This window comes from Pteropus alecto, unplaced genomic scaffold, assembly GCF_000325575.1.
Source record: "Pteropus alecto unplaced genomic scaffold, ASM32557v1 scaffold195, whole genome shotgun sequence".
NCBI classification, from domain to species: Eukaryota; Metazoa; Chordata; class Mammalia; order Chiroptera; family Pteropodidae; genus Pteropus; species Pteropus alecto.
Window position 1 is genome coordinate 5102967 of NW_006438073.1, and position 16333 is coordinate 5119299.

At 52.1% G+C, this 16333-nt stretch overlaps 1 protein-coding gene across 1 annotated transcript in view; it reads left to right on the plus strand.

Annotated features, from left to right (window-relative positions):
* IGF2R (insulin like growth factor 2 receptor) overlaps positions 1-16333 on the plus strand; it is a gene marked incomplete at its 5' end in the record, with an annotated part of 98619 nt that overhangs the window by 49969 nt on the left and 32317 nt on the right. Inside the window, 13 exons of the mRNA XM_025049054.1 lie at positions 177-317; positions 1333-1476; positions 2570-2707; positions 3322-3469; positions 3965-4142; positions 4789-4904; positions 5373-5541; positions 6744-6923; positions 9060-9161; positions 10444-10545; positions 12403-12598; positions 15347-15517; positions 16122-16272. Coding sequence (XP_024904822.1) covers positions 177-317; positions 1333-1476; positions 2570-2707; positions 3322-3469; positions 3965-4142; positions 4789-4904; positions 5373-5541; positions 6744-6923; positions 9060-9161; positions 10444-10545; positions 12403-12598; positions 15347-15517; positions 16122-16272 — 1936 coding nt within the window. The remainder of the gene's footprint in view (positions 1-176; positions 318-1332; positions 1477-2569; positions 2708-3321; positions 3470-3964; positions 4143-4788; positions 4905-5372; positions 5542-6743; positions 6924-9059; positions 9162-10443; positions 10546-12402; positions 12599-15346; positions 15518-16121; positions 16273-16333) is intronic.

Here is a 16333-nt window from a genome sequence, read left to right on the forward strand (position 1 = left end):
GAGTGGCTGTGCCTGCAGCCCGCCCGGGTCCAGAAACGTGGGTGCCTGAGGTTTAGCGGCCGCAGGCTTGTGAGCTTTGGGCCTTTCCCTTCTGCTTAATCATCATTTATGGTGTGACTCACAGAGAAATAATCACTGCCTTTGGCTAAAGATGTTTTTTTTTTTTTTTTTAACAGAACCGGAACAGAATTGGGAAGCTGTGGATGGCAGCCAGAAGGAAAAAGAAAAGAAGCATTTCTTCATTAATATCTGCCACAGAGTGCTGCAGGAAGGCCAGGCGAGAGGCTGTCCTGAAGACGCAGCCGCGTGCTCTGTCGGTGAGCCTGCCCGGCGTGGCGCTGGTTCCCTGGGGGCGCGAGGGGTTAGCGAAGCCCCCTGCGGCTGTCTCCCCCTCCTTCCCTGGGATTGGCACATAAAAGATGGGGCGAGAGCAATTCACGACTGGAAACCGGTTTGGGGCCTGGCGTTGGTGAACGCCACGCCTGGGGACAGGAGGAGCCATGTCGGAAGATACTTGGTTATCTCTTCTCTTTGTAACCTGAAGAGTGACATTGCCAGTACTTGTGTAAAACGGATTTTTTTTTTTTTTTTAAACAACTTTACTGCCTGGAATTGTTCAAAAGTTACGACGTAAGGCGACGGGAATCTCGTATCGTAGCCTTCGTCTGAGGCCCCGTGTCCCGAAGCTTCCTTTTGCCGTGTTGTGTTGGTCCGTAGCGTCCTGCAGAGAGGTCTCAGTTAGATGTAGATATGTAGCACGTTAGTTGTCACTTAAGACTCACCTCAAAAGTGACAGGCAGGGAAAGTGATGAAAATCTGTTCCAAGCACTTTTCAGAATTACCCCGGTATTCAGAATTGGTGGCGTGTCCTTCAGAGCAGGTCCTCGCTCGTCCATGCCTTTATCTAAGAAGGACGCGGCACTCCGTTTCAGAACTTTATAGTAAACATCAACCAAACCGAAAATTAGCTGGTCACCTTCTCGACTTGCTGAGCAGGTTCGGTTAGTTTCTGCTTTGTTCGTGCCTTGGCTGTGCTTTCAGGAGCCCTGTGTCTCAGGGGAGCTGAGGCCGCCAGAAAAGGTGTGCTTGCCTTTCTGCCTCTCGTGGCTCTGGAGGACCTGATCATTCTCACACTTTCCTGCTAAGCCTGGAGGTGGCTTTGCGGTTTTCAGTGTGGCTGCCACCACCTGGTCAAACTTGTCACTCAGAGAAAACCCACTGACCACGTGGGCCAGGCCAGGCGGGCTGGGCTGATTTTTGGTGCCTCTTTGTGTCGTTAGCATTGTTAATCATGTCTTCTGTTTTTTTCCCTTTTTTTTTTTTTTAAATCAGATAAGAGCGGAAGTAAAAATCTGGGCAAATTTATTGCTTCTCCCACAAAAGAGAAAGGAAATATTCAGCTCTCTTATTCAGATGGTGATACTTGTGGCGACGAGAAGAAAATAACAACTAATATAACACTCGTATGCAAGCCAGGTAAAAGTTAGAAAAAAGGACAAAACGTGCTTGTGGCTTTTGCCAGCGGTGTGCCCGTATTCTTCGGCTCCCAGTCCCTCCTCGGCCACTGCCAAGATGACGAGGTCGAGAGGGAGGGGCGGTGCCAGGCGGTTCCGTCTGGAATCTTCTGGCAGTTAAGTTGGGTTTGACTCCCCATCCCCTGCCTGAAACCAGTCCAGAAATGGGGAAGCCGGACCGCGTCCGAGGGGCCGTGTTGTGATTTTCCAAATGAGCTACGGATCCCAGCGTGGCTTCCTCTCCTCAGGACTGGTCCAGAGTGACGGGCGGCCGCTCAGCATCCCCAGACTGGGGAGTCGCAAGCGGCTCAAAACCGCCGCCCACGAGCTCACCATTCAACACTGTGCCTTTCTTTCCTTTCCTTTATCTGTTGGTTTACGTTGTTTTCACAGGGTCAAAACCTATGCGTATTTACACACTTTTGTATTCCTTAAAGTGTGCTATTTTGTGAATACTCTTCTATGTTTCACAGTTACATTTGTAATTTTTAGCGACTTCCTTGGCTTTACTGTTTTTAAGCATTTTCTTTGTTGTTGGGTTAGTGGCATGTTTCCAGTATCAGTAATCGTGTTGTTAACAGTGTCCTCTCCACTTCCCGATGAAATATTTCCTTTGGATAAATTTTTTGCTATGGGATAAAGTCAAGGGTTAGGACTATCTTTTCTTTTTGAACGATTTTAAAAAAAATTATGGTAAAATATACACATTGCGAAGTTGACATTTCTTACAAATTGTAAAATACACGTAACGTGGAATTCACCATCTTAACCATTCGTAAGTGTGGAGGTCAGTGCCATTAAGTGGACTTACACCGTGGCGCAGCCACCCCTGCCACCGTCTCCAGACCATTTTCATCCTGCCAGACGGAAGCCCTGTACCTGTTCAGCACCACCCCCCGCCCCCGGCCCTGGCAGCCACCCGTCTCTCGGCCTGTGTGGGTTTGACTGCTCTAGGGACCTCGTGTCGGGGGAATCATACTGTATTAGTAGGATGACTTGTAGACAGAAGGAATTTCGGGAACGGTGAGTGATGGCGTTTTCTTCTACATCGACAGGTGATCTGGAAAGTGCTCCCGTGCTGAGGACCTCCAGGGATGATGGTTGCTTTTACGAGTTCGAGTGGCACACGGCCGCGGCCTGTGTCCTGTCCAGGACCGAGGGTGACAACTGCACGGTCTTTGACTCCCAGGCAGGTGTGTGTCCGAGCAGCGCCCTGGTGGTGGTGTGTCACCTGGCACTGCTCAGGTTTCTGTTTTAATATTTTCTATATGTGTTTCAGAGGTAAGCTGCTTTAGGATCATAGTGCTACCGCGTGACCAAAGTTCTTAAAATCTAATGTTTGAGGCTCATTCGACATAATGAAAAACCTTCTTAAATTCATGGTTGATGTGGGTTTGCTGAATGCAAAAACCTGAGGGTCACAGTGAAACAAAGCATGTTTGAAAAGGCTCTGTGCATGAGTCTCTGGCCAAGAAACCTACCTCAGAGAGACTTTTCTCCAAGGTCGTTGTATCGTGGTCATCTGCTCTGAACACTCTGGTGGTTTATTTAACCAGCAATTACGGGCTTTGAAAAGAGTGTTTAGGCTGACACAGTGGACCGGGAATAATGGTGGCACATCCATCTCTGAGAGACATGTCGGGAACCGTGGTTCTGGCGGCCTGCAAGGCCCCTTCGGTCCCCTTCGGTCCCCTGCAACTGGGCGGTCCCCGGGAAGAGTGTCTGTCCTTAAGCTGCGTGCCGAGGTCACCCTCCTTAACTGGGTCTGACTGACCTTCCATACTTGGATTGTTTTGCTCTTTGTCAGGGTTTTCTTTTGATTTGTCACCTCTCACAAAGAAGGATGGCAGCTACAAGGTCGAGACAGAGAAGTACGACTTCTACATAAACGTCTGTGCAGCGGTATCTGGGAGCTTCTGCCAGCCGGGCTCGGGAGCCTGTCAGGTAGCGAAAAGGCAAGTCGCTCTTCCCAGTTATGGATGTTCCTTCAGGAGTCTCGTGCTAACAGGTGATTTATTCGGGAATCGGTGAGGTCTCTGCTGCCGTCATCGCTTTACAACGAGCATCTAATCTAAACACTGAGAAGACTTGGCTCGGAGCTTAATCTCTGGGAAAAGGGGCAGGCCGCCCCCCGGAAGAGAACGGGTTTACCTCGCGCCTTCACGTAGCATAGCTGGCACTTCTCAGCTCTTAATGCCTACGTGCACATTTCTGCATTCCGCGTAGCATTAGTTCAGATGAAGTGAGTTGTCCCTTAAAGCAGCTGTGGGTTTGAGGTCTGGAGCAGGGGCAGGTTGTCTTCACCCCACTGGGCTTAGAAATCCTGTCGGGAGCAGGGTGGTCTTGCAGGCCTGGGTCCTGGTCCCAGCTGCTCCCCCAGCGTCATAGTAGGCAGGACTTCTGGTCTCCTGGTCTCCGTGTCTTTTCCGAGAGACGTTTGTTTGTTTTAGGGATAAGAAGTCTTGGAACTTGGGACTGAGTAATGCTAAACTTTCCTATTACGACGGGATGATCCAGCTCAACTACAAAGATGGCACACCCTATAATAATGAAAAGCACACACCCAGAGCGACGCTGATCACCTTTCTTTGTGACCGAGATGCTGGAGTGGGCGTCCCTGAGTACCAGGTAGGAGTGTGCCATGTGTGCACACGTGTGCCTATGCGCTGACGGCAGTAGGGGAGAGAACGTCACTCTCGAGTGGTTAGGACAGGGCTTGTGACTTTTCTGGAGTGAGGTGAGGTTCTAACCATAGGTGAAGTGTGAGCTGGACTGTTTCCTGCGGGTAAACCGTCAAGTTGTCCGGCTGTCCGAGACTTCTACATGAGCCTGTCCTGGGCCCTTTGCTTTGAAGCAGAGCTGTTGTTGGTCCTATTTTTCTGGCCAAATTATCATCTCTCGAGATTCTAATTAATTCTTTTTGATTTTCCAGGGTATATAAGCAATATTTATTTTCGGATCTGTTTATTCAGTGGGCCATATTTCTCAGAGCTAGCCCACAACCCTGTTGGTTTTGGGTACGAAACACACAAAAGCATCGAAAACCATCCCTCATTTTCATTCAACAGAGGCTAGATTTTCATCTTATTTTATTGCGGGTCCATCTTCCTTTTAGTAAAAGGAAAGGAGATGGGCAAAGTAAACTTTTCTTCCTACAGTGTTTTTTTACAGAAAACGCCCATCTGTAAAAAATGTCAATTTTTTGTGCTGGCTTTGGGTGACATTCCCCTTTCTCTTTGCCATCCCTCCCCGTTTCTCCTTGTCATGGGATTAGGAGGAAGATGACTCTGCCTACAACTTCCGGTGGTACACCAGTTACGCCTGCCCAGAGGAGCCCCTGGAGTGCATGGTCACCGACCCCTCCACGATGGAGCAGTATGATCTCTCCAGGTGAGGCGGGGTCAGGCTGCCCTTGGCCTTGGCTCACGTCCAGGCAGTGCTGAGGTCGCATAGGCCTTGTTGGTGAGCATGTAACTCAGCCATGGAGTCCAGTGAGTGCTGGGGCGCAGGACCAGATGGGGAGTTTTAAGCAGCATGGATTCTGATAACGGTCTGGTATGGTAGCCTTTGTGATGCCAACCAGTCTTTGCCACCGCAAAGCCCGTCTGTCCTCATCGCGTCATTTAAATTGATGACTGTCCATGCAGGGGTGTGGGGGCAGCTCAGGACCTGCCGAATTCTGAGTTGGTGAAAGCTGAGTGTCCTCGTGGGTGTCCTGAGGCACAGCGAGCCACCCTCTTTGGTGTGACTGGGGGGAGTGGGGACGTGTTTCTTTCTGTGTCTCACTAACCACTTAGAATGACTTGGCAGACTGGAATCTTAGGCTCCAGGAGCACACGTTACGCTTTGAAATTTCAGGCTAGCGGTCTCTGAAGGCAGCCGTGGGGAGAACTGGTACGCCATGGACAGCGCGGGAGAGCACAACGCGTGGAGGAAATACTACATCAACGTGTGCCGGCCGCTGAGCCCCGTGCCGGGCTGTGACCGGTACGCGGCCGCCTGCCAGATGAAGTACGTGAAGGATCAGGTGAGTCCGCCTCCCGGGCGAGCGTCTCCGTGGGCGGGCGTGGCTTCTCCGGGACTCCCAGATCAGAGTGGGCCTGGCCGCTGGAGCGGGGGCCTCTGTGTAAGTCGCCTGCCCCCATGGGTGTGAGCGCACCTGAGTCATTGTGCACATTGAAAACCCTGCACCGCCTTGGTGTTGGCGGCCTCCGATCTCAGCCTGGGGCGGAGGGAGCTCCTGGCCCCTGTCTAGCCTTTGATTGACCAGCAGACACTGGTAAGGAATAGTTTTTGCTCCCCAAAGCTCTTACGTCTGGCTAATTAGGGAGGAAGCCAGCCCAGGAGACTTGCAGTGCGTGAACTAGGTCCAGGCGTTCGCTCTTTCTTGGGGTGCCGAGCTGTGCCTCACCGTCCACTGAGTGCAGTTACTACCAGAACTCAGTACGATTCTGTGTGCTCCTTCCACGGTGAGTCTTAAAATAAAGGAGGACGTGTGGTTCTTTAAAAATAGCAGGTCGGGAATGTACTTTTCCCGGCGTATGTTGCACAGCGTCGTGGAGGCGTCTCGAAGCTGGCACGCGCTCTGCTGGTTAAGGATCGAGTTCCCTGCGGTGCGTTTGTGCACGTACGCGTGTGTGTGCGCCCGGTGGGAGAATGGCCTTGGACTACAGCCAGGCCTCCTCGTTCGCGGGTTCCATGTTCGCAGATTCGTCTGCTTCCTGATCAGTGCTCGCAGCTCTCTGACCCTCCGCAGTCATTTGGGACATGGGCAAAGTGGCCCCATGTGCATGTCCCCCGCCGAGGTGTGGAACAAGGCGACACTGTATTCTTGTCTCATTTCTGCCGAGACGACCAGAGGGTGGGGACGTGGTGAGGCAGGGCCGTGTGGGGCTGGAGGCTCCTGGCTCTGGGCCAATTGGATGGGCTTCGAATCTCGTCTCTGATTCCTGTTAGAGGTGGCCTTGGACAAGTCACTTACCACATCTGACTTCGTTTCACTGTTTGTAAAATAAAGAACATGGAATCCACCAGCGTGAGTTGTTTCGAGGACGTAGGCGCGCATTCTGAGATACGCACTTCCCGTGTGCAGAGCGCCGTTCCTGCTCACTAATGGCACGTGTGTGGCGGCTTTACAGACCACGGCTGCAGGGATAGTGAGAACCGCCTGCGTGGCAGTGCAGGCGGCGTCCTCCTTCACAGGGAGCCGACAGACGTGTTTGTTCGCAGGGCTCGTTCTCCGAAGTGGTCTCCATCAGCAACCTGGGGGTAGCCAGGACGGGCCCCACGGTGGAGGGCAGCGGCAGTCTCCTTTTAGAGTATGTCAACGGCTCGGCCTGCACCACCAGCTACGGGCGGCGGACCACCTACACCACCCGGATCCATCTCGTCTGCTCCAGGGGCAGCCTGGTAAGGCGCTGCTTGTTTCACGACCTGGGTTCTGGGTTCTTCTGTGACCGAGTGCTGCCCGATGCGGCTCTTAATGCAGGCCGGGGGGCTGGGGTGTTTACGCGAGGAGTCAGGGAGCGCGTGGTGGTGCTTTTGCAGCTGTGCTAATGTTTAAGCCAGTTCTCGTATTGCTGCTACGTGACATACCTCATATGCTGTTCCGTAGACTTGAGTTTTCTCTCTGAGCTGTGCAGGCACCACCCTGCCTCCTGTTCTTGTGAGTTGGTGAGCCAAGGATCATGGCAGCAGAGCGGGTCTTGGAGGTGGTTCAGTCCAAACCTAAAGTTCACAGATGAGGAAACTGAGGCTTGGTACAGCTCAGGCCCATGGACAGACCGTGAGGGATATACGTAACTCCTTGGGCAAAACAGGAATGAAAAATGAAGGCTGGGAGACAGCAAGAGGAAGGACTCTGCTTTTCACTGGGGCAGGACAGAAGAGAGAGCTCCAGATAGAAATGCATCGGGGCATTCTGCACAGTCCCAACTGCTCAGAAAAAGTTATGGCAAAAATATATAACAGAATTTACCATTTTAACCTTTTTTAGGTGTGCAGTTCTGTGGCATTAAGCACGTTCACAACGGTCACGTGTTTCCTGAATAATTGCCAAACCTGATAGATAAATGCAGAACAGAGATAACTGGAATCCATGTTTATTATCAGATAAATTACTTAAAAGTCTACTTTTTAAGGTCTGTTACAGCTTCTCCTCGTTTCATTGAATTGAAGTAGCAAAACATATTTACTCTGCTTAACAGTGCAGTGGACTTTGTTACTTACATTCCAGTTGTCCTGTAGACCCCAAGTTCTCTGTTTGCCAACTCACAGTGTTTTTCTGAGATAATTTCTTTAGAGTTCAAGAAGGTCTCCCTGATAAGGAGTGAAATCACCAGCTCACTGACCATGGGCTGATGGTGCGTGTCCCCGCCTGAGCCTCGCCCACCTCCCCTTCCCCCCTCTGGTTTCTTGTTGCCACTGGGGATACTGGGCAGTTCTAGCAGGTTCTCTTGGATCCTTAGTTTCTTAGCTCCCCTTTGACACCTTGTTTGGACAGAGTTTTTTTAGTTTTTAGAGCAATTTCGTATGTCACTTTACCTCTCGGTACTTGTACGGGGCCCAGTGCTTACTGCAGGTCTAGGAAATAGGCACTCACGGTTTAAGCTCAGTTACTTTTCACAGTCACACTGGGAGGTGTTTTCATTTTGCTGTTGGAGACGCTAGGACTGAGGGTGGGGGCTTCAGGAGGATGGTGGTTGAGTAAAGTGTGGGCTTGGGGTGAGGTAACTGTCATCTCCGTCACCTGTGAGCCTGGCTAGGTGTCTTAGCTTCCCTGTGCCTCCGCGCTCTCCTCTGTATACAGGTGGTGGGTCATCATAGGCCCTGGTTCGTGGAGTCGTTGTGACGTTCAGTTGAGAAATGCTAATAAAACTCTTAGTGTAGTGCCTGGTAGGTGATAAACTCTTAGATTGGAGCTGCCACTTCCTGTGACGAGGCGGTGCTGTCATGGAAGGTAGTGCATGCAGCACGTGCTTGGGGACTTCTCATTGCAACACACCCAGAGAGGTGCACGGATTATAAGTCACTAATGGCTGGATAGATTTTTCACAGATGGAGCACATGTGTGTGACCAGACCCCGCACCCCCAATCCAGAAACAACACTAGCAGCACCCAGGAACCCCCTCTATGTTATGTCCTCTCTGCTCACGTCTCAACCCCTGTCCTGACACCACAGGCCAGTTCGCCTGTTCCTCAGCTCGCCTGGATGATGTCGTCCCTGGCGGCTTGCATTCTGCACTTTTCGAATGTGTAGACTTGGACCCAGACTTAGGTTTGGGTCCCAGGCTCGCCGTTTGCTGCTGCCATGACCTCAGGTAGATGTCTTAGTATCCGAGCATAAGAGGGAACACGTCTGTGACTGGGATGATGACGATGTTAAATCAGAACTAGATAATGCTCATCAAGCGCCTGGCCTGTTGACTGACACGTAATAACCTTTCAGGAACTTTTGGCTGTTTTGTGTTTCGGGCTGGAATTCTTTGGGTTAGATCGAGTTCCATTTTCTTAGCTTGACCGTTATCCTGAATTTGATTTTTCAGAATACTCATCCCATATTCTCCCTCATTTGGGAGTGCGTGGTCACTTTCCTGTGGAATACGGAGGCTGCCTGTCCGGTCCTAATAACGACAGACACAGACGAGGTGCGTGTGCCTCCCTGAGCTGGCCCTGGACGTTCCCAGCAGCGTCCCGGCTGTGCACTCACCCTTGTGTTCCAGATCTGTCACTGGCGTCACTGTTTCCTCCGTGCTGACTGCAGGCATCTGGACGTCATCCTGCGTTCCTCTCCCAGCCCGGCTCCCCGGTCCTGGGATGAGAACCAGGACCTTCAGTTTTATTCCCTGAAAAAAAGGCATAACGGCCTTTTTTTGTTGTTCGGCCCATTGTCCCTGCGATGTGGCAGTGGCACCCCTGTGGGCTCTGGGGTTCTCTGTCACTGCAGAGATCTGAATTATTAATCTTTTACTCCAACATATAAGATATTTCAATGCCCTGTCAACTCTGGGATACAGCCATCTGTTCCGTGTGTCATCTGTAGGATACAGCCATCTGTTCCAACGTGACACTGCAGGTTTCCATTCCAGCCCATCCTCTGCCATCGCTTCTGCCTCGGCCATGTGCCCGCTGCCGTCCGGGGCGTCCGCCCTTTGGCCTTGGCTCTTGCTGTAGCCCCGGCGAGCCCTCTGCTGTGAGAGCAGCAGCAGCTGCTCTGTGCTGTGTTCTCTGACCTCCCAAGGTTTTCATAGCACTGGGAGTTTTTCATTATAATGGGAGGTATTCCCCCCGCCCCTCTCTCAGTCTCTGCTAGGTGGCAAACCCTTTGACAGCAGAGCCCACGTTCACCCAAACGGATGTCCCCAGCACAGGGTCCCGGGCTCATGGGTTGTGCGGAGGGCGGATGTGGTAGGATGCTGCATCTCGTCCCCCACCAGTGCTTTCTGGGGCTATGTCCGCTGCCCCTTCCCCTGCGTGCGGTGGACATGGATTGAGAGAGGGATGGTTCGTGACACCTCCTGGAAGAGGACGAGGGACAGTGAGATACCTCGTTATCCTTCCCGTTATTGCCTTTAACTGCATACCTGAGACGGGACGTTACTTAAATCAACTTTCTTAGGCTGATATAAAAAAATCATTGTGGGTCTCTTAGGGTTTCTAACTGCTTCCTCAGAGGTTAGCAGTGGTCTCACTCAGGTAAACATAGCAGCCTTAAGAGCTGCCGGCGAGCTTACTCTCTGAGCCCGGGGTCGCGCTTGGGCAGGCCTCAGGGGCCCACTCTGATGGGCTGGCGAGTCCGCCCAGGGGTTAAAGTCGGCGGAGAAGGACATGGTTTATGACGACACACGTGCTGGTTTGGGAGGCATCTGTGTTTGCCGCGCCCTTGAGGACTAGGCTTGAACGTGTCCTTCTCCCCACTTTTTCCCGCAGGCCTGCTCTATAAGGGACCCGAACAGTGGGTTTGTGTTTGATCTCAACCCACTAAACAGTTCCCAAGGCTACCAGGTCTTCAGCATCGGGAAGACGTTCGTGGTAAGAGTTACACGATGAATTGGCTTTGCTTTGAAATGAGGACACAGGGCGTTAAAGTCACCTGCAGCTGGCTACGGGGGAGGCAGTTGTCCTCAGGAGTTTCCCCCAGCCCTGGGATGGCACCTGCTACCCAGGAGGAGACGAGAGAGTCCTGATTTAAGGGGGAAATGAGGTGAAGCCATCAGCCCATCCTGGTGCAGGGCGGACACAAGGGGGCCGTTCTTTAGAAAGTGAGTTACCCCTGTCTGCTGCTGTGTGTCAGGGGCGGGGGTTTTTGGGCCAGCCACATGGACACCACCTGGGCTTGTTAGGGGTACAGATTTTCGTGGGGCGGGGCCAGCCGCTTGCTCTAAGGGGCCCTCCAGATGGTGTTGATGCCCACTGGACTTTGAGAGCCATTAGCTAAGAGGAAATGGTGATTGTGTTATCTGCGAAAGGGCAGTGAGCAGGGTGGCTGTGTTCTAGAGCCTTTGACAGCTGCCTTCCCAGGCAGCCAGCTCTTAAAAACTAAGCACTGCTAGAAATGGAGAAAGCTCTGCAAAATCTTTAGTTTGGTTTGTTTAAGTTCTTGTAGCAAAATCCACGTTGGAAGAAGAGAGTAGGCTTTGAAAACAGGAAGTTGGGATGAGAACATCTGATAAAATTTGATACGGAGGGGATCTTTGTGGGTAAACCCCCGCCCCCGGCACACACACACAGGAGCGCACAGCTTCTCCCGCAGCCAGGAGACTGCCTGGTGGGTGTGTCACTCAGCAGCACCTCAGGTGGTCGTCCCCACCCTCTCCTCTGACGTGCTGCTGCTGCTGCTGCAGAGTTTGGCTTGTACCAGGCGGTCCCTGAGAGGTTTGTAATAGGCGAGAGTGCGTAGCTGCCTACAAGACTGTGGGATGCAGACGAGAACCTCGTCGAACCCCACAGAGAACGTTCCAGGTGACATGTGCCCCTAGAGGACGTGCTGGCAGAGATGACCCCTGACTGCTTGGCGTTGCACTAACTGGCCCTTTCTTAAGTGGGAGACTATGGTCCTTAAGTAAAAACACTTTCTGTACCTAGTCATTAATTTTGTATGTGTTGTGCACAAACACACAGAAGTCTTTCCTTTTTGTCTTCGTACCAAAGAGCGTTTTTTTGTTTCATTTTTGCAACTACAACAAATTTAACGGAATTTCAACAAGATGATATTGACATCTTTAAGAAGTACAGGGGAATCATGTTATACTTACTTAATTTTTAATTTTCCAATTAGAGTTGACATTCAGAATTATTTTAGATTAGTTTCGGGTGTTAGACATCGTGGGTGGACGTTCATGTAATTTATGAAGTGCTCCCCGGGTTGGCCCAGGACCCACCTGGCACCATACATAGTTATTACAACGTCATTGACTTGGCCCCTGTGCTGAGCTTCACATCCCGTGACTGTTTTGTAGCTATCGATTTGTACTTCTTAATCCCATCACCTTCTTCACCCCAGCCCCTCAACCTCTCCCATATTTTGTTCTTTATGATTACTTTTAATTAACATGATTTCAACTACGTATTCTTCCTGTGATACAAAATGCTGTAAGTGTGGTTTACGGGTGTCCTCCGTCATCCGATGCCCTGCTGCCTGCAGTGCGTCTTTACTCATCCAGAGGTACAAGGCCCGTGAGCAGACACGGACTGAGCCTCAGAGGCCATTGATGGGCGTTTCCGTTCGGTTTTTGCTTTTCGTACTTTAGGGGATTAACCGCCAGACCTGGGAAGGCGGTAACTTGTCAGTGACAGCTGTCCGGCTTGGCGGGCTCTGAGCTGCGGGGGCTCTTGTCTCTCGTGTGGGGAGCAGTGTAGCCTGAGTGTTTGGTTCTCGCCATTGCCCAGTTTAACGTGTGCGGCACGATGCCCATCTGCGGGACTCTGAACGGAAAGCCAGCTTCCGGCTGCGAGGGTGAAACCGAGACAGGCGATCTAAAGACTCTGAAGCCAGAAAGGCTGGTTGGACTCGAGAAAACCCTGCAGCTGTCCACCGAGGGCTTTATAACCCTGACCTACGAAGGGCTCCACTCCACCACCAAAGGTGAGCTCAGAACCGGGTTGTTTTTGTCCTGACAGGTGTCCTGGCGGCTCTGTGACCATAACCGTTCCGAGCATGTACTGTAAGTGCCCTGCGGTCCTCTCAGAGCTGGCCCCCTCTGGCACATGTGCCCCACGCTGATGCCCCCTCAGTGCTCCCTGGGTCCCTCGGGCGTGACCCCGTACCCAGAGAGTGTGCATGGCCCCTGCTCGCTTGTCCCTCCTCCCAGGCGTCCTTCAGCCAGGCACCTCCAGTTCCTCTGGTGACACGTGCTGTGTTTTCACTTTTCCTTTTGTCCTGTTTCTTCAGGTAGTGAGGAGATAAGGGTGACAATAATAAAAGTTGTTTTGTTTTTTCCTAAATTTCTTTATTTCCTCCTCTTCCTCCGTTCAGCCTTCATCGTACCTTTAAATACAATTTTGCTGTGTTAGGTTTGTTAGCATCGTTACTCATTTCCGCAGCCGTGTTGTACGGCAGAAACCTGGTGTCGTAAAGTGCAAGGTCACGTCGGAGACCTCTGGGGGGACGGGGTGGTGGTAGCGTCACAGCTACGGCGTGTCGCGTGCTTCCTGTGTTGGAGTGCTGTGGGCCTGCTAGCCGGCCGCTTCTCACCCAGCCCCGTGCCTCTCACCCGCATTGGTGCTCACGCCCCGTGCTTAACAGGTGACAAAGGCCCTGGAAGGCCCTGCCCTGTGCCCTGGACAGAGCCAGCAGCCCATTGGTGGGCAGAGCCAGGGCTGGGGTCCAGGTCTCCTGGTTCTGATCTCGGCTCTGCCAGTTAGTGCATTTCTGTTTCGCGGGTGAGGGCACTGAGGCCCATGAGGTGCAGTGACTTGCCCAGGGCCACACAGCCAGTGAGAGCAGGGCTGAGATTCAAATCCACCTCTGTCTGGCTTGCGACCTGTGCTCTGCTCCCCCGCTGTACACCATGGTGGACTCCGGTGGGGGAGTCGCGTGGCGTGGTGGCTCCAAGTCTGAACGCCGTCTTAGCCGACGTCAGTAGAAGTGAGCATCTGGGCGATGGCTCTGCTTTCCTGAATTTGTGACCGTCTGCCGTCATCAGTTCATTTTGTGCTTGTGCATCACGCCTTGGGCTGGTAGATGCCGAAAACTCAGCACACCAGGAAGAGAACTGTTAGGACAGCAAAAGAATAATTTCAGGATTTAAGATTTGGGAATCATCTTAACTTCAAGGACAGAAAGCATGGGTCTGGGGGCTGCTGGGAGCTCTTCGAAGGACCGTGCTTTAGAAAAGGAATTAGGCTTGTTCTGCGTCACTTGTTGGGGAGGATTCGGACCAAAGGTGGAAGTTAGAGGGAGAAATTTAGTTTGTTAAAGGAGAACTTCTTGGAGCTGGGCGGCGATGGCCCTTTGCGTTACAGGTGGAACATGCTTTTGGCTCTTGGTCACAGAGTGGCCCGCTTGGTCACCTCAGTGCCCAGAAACGACGTGCTTCACTCTTTTTTAAAAATTCTTTCGCTCTCCAGTTTCAGAGCACTGCTTTAAAATGAGATAGATTAGGCACTTATGTATGATTTCTTTCTGCCCTAATTTGGAAAATAATCTGTCTCTTCCAGGGTTAGCGTTGTGGTCATGCGGCTACACCTGCTAACGCTGATCCACTGCTGGGTTTGAATCCAGGCTCCTGTACTCCCGGGGGCTCGGCTCATCTTGCTGTGTGGCCTTAGGCTTGTTCCTTAACCTCTCTTGGTTTCTGTGTCCTCCCGGATTCAGTGGGCATGGTAACATTACCGGCCGCCTCTGTGGAGTGTCATGGGAGTTAACATGTTGGTGACTGGGCGTCCTCAGTGCAGCCTTCAGCGCTCACACCACCGTGGTCCCCTGGCTGCAGGAGCCGTCTTGTTGGTCACCATGCTCTTGTCCTCGCCCTGCCCTTCTCCCTTGCCCCCCCATCCCATGTAGTCTGTGTTCAGCAGAGCAGTCAGAGTGGCATTGTCAGTGTTAGATCACGTCACTCCCAGCTCAGAACCTTTGGGGTGCCTCATGCACCCAAAGTAGAAGGCAAAATAGCGCCCTCACAGTGGCCATGGGACACCTGTGGCTTCTCTCTGCAGGTGTCACCTCGCTTAGTCTGCTGACCTCCTGGTTTTGAAACCATCGAGGCACATTCTCGCCCGCCCTCCCCTCTTGCCTCGATCCTTGCTCCTCCCTCAAGATGGCCACGTGGTTCGTTTCTTCACCTTCCGGTATTGGCTCAGTTGCCACCTTCTCAGATGCCACCTTGTCACACTCTGTCCCCACCACCTTTGGGTTTCTCATGCCTATCGCTGCTACTTTTTCCGTCATGACACTTCTCACCCCCTGGTCTGTCACAGACCGCGTTTCGTTGCTGACCCTCAGGGCCGCTGGACTGGAGCGTAAGCTCCTGGGGAGGCCAGGGTTTTCTTTCTTTCACTCCTGTGTGTGGTAGGAACTTGGTAAATGTTTTGATTAAATGAGTAAAGGACAATTACGTTGTTTCTCACATTCAGATGGATGAACAGAAGTTGCACTCGTGCGTTTTCTGGGATGTGAGGATGCCAGGACGGGTGCACAGTGTAAACCCAGCTTTCTGTAGGTCACTGTTGCAATGCATGTGGCCGCGCTCTGTGGTTCAGATCAGGCCCCTTGACACAGACCTGGTGCTGTGACAGCACTGTTCGGAGGGTGGCCTCGTTCACTGGTGGCGGTGTCCTGGGCCTGCACCGTGACTGCCGCTGCTTCTTACAGTCAGGCCTTCTTGTTCCCCAGGGGCCAGAGATGCTTTTATCATTCGATTTGTTTGCAACGATGACCTTTACCCAGGAACTGCCAAGTTCCTGCATCAAGACATTGATTCTGGCTTGGGGATCCGAAACACTTTCTTTGAAATTGAAACTGCGTTGGCCTGTGTACCTTCTCCAGTGGATTGCCAAGTCACAGGTAAGGCCAGGAGGATCAGGCACTGAGGGGCCAGTCAGAAGGGTGTGGGGGTGTGTGTGTGTGTGTGTGTGTGTGTGTGTGTGTGTGTGTGTGTGTGTGTGTGGGTGTGTGTGTGTGTGGTGTGCTTTATTACAGGCAGCGTGCCATTTGTGTTACACATTTTCTTTGATGCCCAGAGTTGTAATATTTCTCCTCAGAATCTGAGCATACAATTAATGGTTTTAAACTATGTTCTGGGATCAGAAGCTCCTTAAGAACAGAGAAGAAAACTTGGGGAAAAAAATTAAATCTATCATCAGAGCTTCTTATTTGGGGAAGAATAAAAGGTAAAGCTGTGTAGGGGGTGCCCTGGGTGCTGTACAGTGTCCCCGGGACCCCTCATTGTCTGCATGTTGGCCCGCACCTGCTCATCAATGGCACGTCATTGCGAACGGCAGTTTCGAGGGTCAGAGCGGGAGTAAGTTTCAGTGAAGCCCCTTGGCCTCCTGTGGGTCTCATTTCTTAGTATGAACATCACATTGGTGCATCACCGGTCTTCAGCCGGGGTTGACAGGTGGTGCTCCAGAGCTAACGAGACACATCTGGCACGTCTGCTGTGTTTCAGACCCCGCTGGGAACGAGTACGACCTGAGTGGCTTAAGCAAGGTCAGGAAGCCTTGGACTGCCGTGGACACCTCGGCCGATGGGCAAAGGAGAACTTTCTATCTGAGCGTGTGCAGTCCCCTCCCTTACTATATTCCCGGGTGCCATGGTGAGTTGAGAGCGTTTGACTCAAGTTCCATCTGCCTTCTCGCCCATCCCCCCACCCTAAACAAC